This window comes from Berghia stephanieae, chromosome 9, assembly GCF_034508935.2.
Source record: "Berghia stephanieae isolate SIO BIC M18660-M18661 chromosome 9, UCSD_Bste_1.3, whole genome shotgun sequence".
Lineage (NCBI taxonomy): Eukaryota > Metazoa > Mollusca > Gastropoda > Nudibranchia > Aeolidiidae > Berghia > Berghia stephanieae.
The window spans coordinates 20,453,567-20,456,066 of record NC_088368.1 but is presented as its reverse complement, the minus strand read 5'-3'; the positions used below and the strand labels follow the sequence as shown (position 1 = coordinate 20,456,066).

General features: G+C 34.1%; 1 protein-coding gene across 1 annotated transcript in view; it reads right to left on the bottom strand.

Moving 5' to 3' along the window:
* Positions 1-2,500, bottom strand: part of LOC144979163 (uncharacterized) — a 91,652-nt gene that overhangs the window by 63,134 nt on the left and 26,018 nt on the right. The window contains exons 15-16 of the mRNA XM_078925770.1: positions 2,097-2,222; positions 718-806 (exon numbers count right to left, since the gene is read on the bottom strand). Coding sequence (XP_078781896.1) covers positions 718-806; positions 2,097-2,222 — 215 coding nt within the window. The remainder of the gene's footprint in view (positions 1-717; positions 807-2,096; positions 2,223-2,500) is intronic.

Here is a 2,500-nt window from a genome sequence, read left to right as displayed (position 1 = left end):
ACCCTCCCCCCACCCTTCCAAAAAAAGAGAGTTTTTAACATGTGCTCTCTCCTCTTAACCGTGTTCACTGTTTTAGAATTTTTTTTCTTCTTCTAATCATGGCACCACCATACGCGTCAATACGCCACGCCGCTGATCAAAAGATACAATGAGAAATGGAAACATCAAAAAAATGTCCGCTTCGCAAAATGTGTGCAGGTAAGAATTGTAGAAAAAGCAGTATCGCAGGCAATTGAAGGCACTTAAATGATAGGACTTTAATATCAAGTTGCATATTCGTTATTATATAAACAAAAACATTGATGGGCAGGAAATAGTAGATATGCTCCTTTGTAAGGAAGCACGAATTAAAATAGAACAATAGATATATCTAAAAGGTGCGCAGTTAATTAAGTGAAAAGAGAGGTGACAAAGGAGCCTACTATTTCCTGCCCATAAATGTTTTTTGTTTATTCATCTTAACAACGCCACTGCCACATTATCTCATTCATCTGTAGTGTTTCATTCATCCCGTTTTGTTGATAAAGGGGAAACCCGAAACGTCCATTTTATCTGTTTTCGTATATTAAATTGAAGATGACATTCAATTTTACATTGTTATTAATTTATATCTTTTATTGGCTATCAGCCTTGGTATAATCATACCACACATATATACATACTAATATACCCACGTACATACAACTTGAACATTTAAAATCACATTTTTTCACATACCAATATTTCCTCTCCGTCTCTGAAGTCAAGTCAGTAAAGCAGTTTCTCATAGAATTAATAGCTTTGCGAACAATTCTTAATTCTTTTTCCTGTTGAAACAATGTATTGCTCTGGGATTATATGATAGATGGGGGCTTGATACGTTTCAATGCCTTAAACATCTGCCTACAAATAATTAGACAAACCTTTACAATCACGAATCGTGTAAGTTAAACTTTCTTTCCTAATTAAACAAAAATAATAGTAAAAAATTGCCTAATAAATTAAGATGCAAAAAGGAGTGTCTAGCCACTGCTCAATTTTTGTTTAATTATTAAAAATTTTAATGATCAGACTTTTTAAAACGCTTCAGCAAACTGTTGACTATGTTGTTTGATAAATTGTCTATTCATTAAATAATCAGGTGAAAAAGTTATATTATATTTGTATGTAGGCCTATCAGTTCTTGTCGTGTATGGTGTAGTAAGATTGTTATTGCGATGGTTTCCAGTTCTATTAATGTCCGAAATATGAAAGGAATGAGGGTGACTCGTTCTGTTCATTCACAATTTTATACATCTTTGTGAGTATTGCTTGTCTTTCCTTCATGTTTAGAGGTCTTCAATATAGTTGCTTTCAAGGGTTTGTAACACATCTCTTGTTTTTGTTTTTAAGGGTTTTACGGCGCTTGCAACACATTTAGGTTATATCAGCACCAGTAAAAAGGAAGAAAATGGGACAGTAAAAAGTTCTAGAATTACAATTAAAGCATCCTAGAAAAAGTAAGACACAGGGGAACTGGGAACAAATAGGGATCAAATGTAGATTCAAAGAGCATACCATCAATGTTCTTAGTTTGAGATCACCAATAAGTCTCATCCGGACACAAGCACGGCCCCCACTAAGAGGAATACACTCAAATGCTTACATTATAAATTAGAACAAATATAATAATACATAACAGAGAGATGATTTATAAGGAAAAAAATATCATCTCTCAAAACAATAACTATGCATTTGACTGTTTCCCTCCCAGCCAGGGCTCCGGCCAGGGATCTCATTCCAAGACAAAGACAGAAAGCATGTTGGAAAACAGATATAAGGGGATAGAAGACACAGTATGTATCCCCCTGCCCACTATGTGAGGTCATGAACCCCACCCAGTAACACATCTCTCTGCCCTGAACAAATCAAGAAATTAAAGAGCATGGACCTCGACTGATTTTTTGGGGATTTTTTCTCTTGTATTTTTCTATCTTGATTTGTATGGCACCTTTCATATACACTTGTTCAGTGTTTTATCTCTCTGTCGTTCATTAACAGTTTGTTATAAATCTTGCTGCACTCTTTTGAGTAAAGTGATATATGTTAACTGGTGACTGCATAAATAATTCTCTTACCCCTTCATGTTCGACTACTTTGGTGTCTTTCATTATCGCTATTTCTTTGACAATATGCATGGCAAGTTCTGCTTCATAAAAAGGGATTTCCTTTTGTGCAAATGATTCCAAGACAAATTGAAGCATCTGTAAAAATCAGTGAAAATATTTGGAGGTCATTTAATTGGTAATTGCCTTAGAGCAAATTTGATATGAAGCTTATGTTATGCCACGAGAATCTGGCGAACAAACTAGGAATTGATGAATATCGGATGGAAGAAGATTTTTAAGGCACAATTTAAAATATTCATTTTTTTAAAATGTCATTTCATTTTGCTTCTTTTTTTTTCTCTTGAATAATAGTCTTTCCATTGTGATGACAGTTAATGAACTAAGCTTCAAACTCTATTTTAAGCATGAATTCG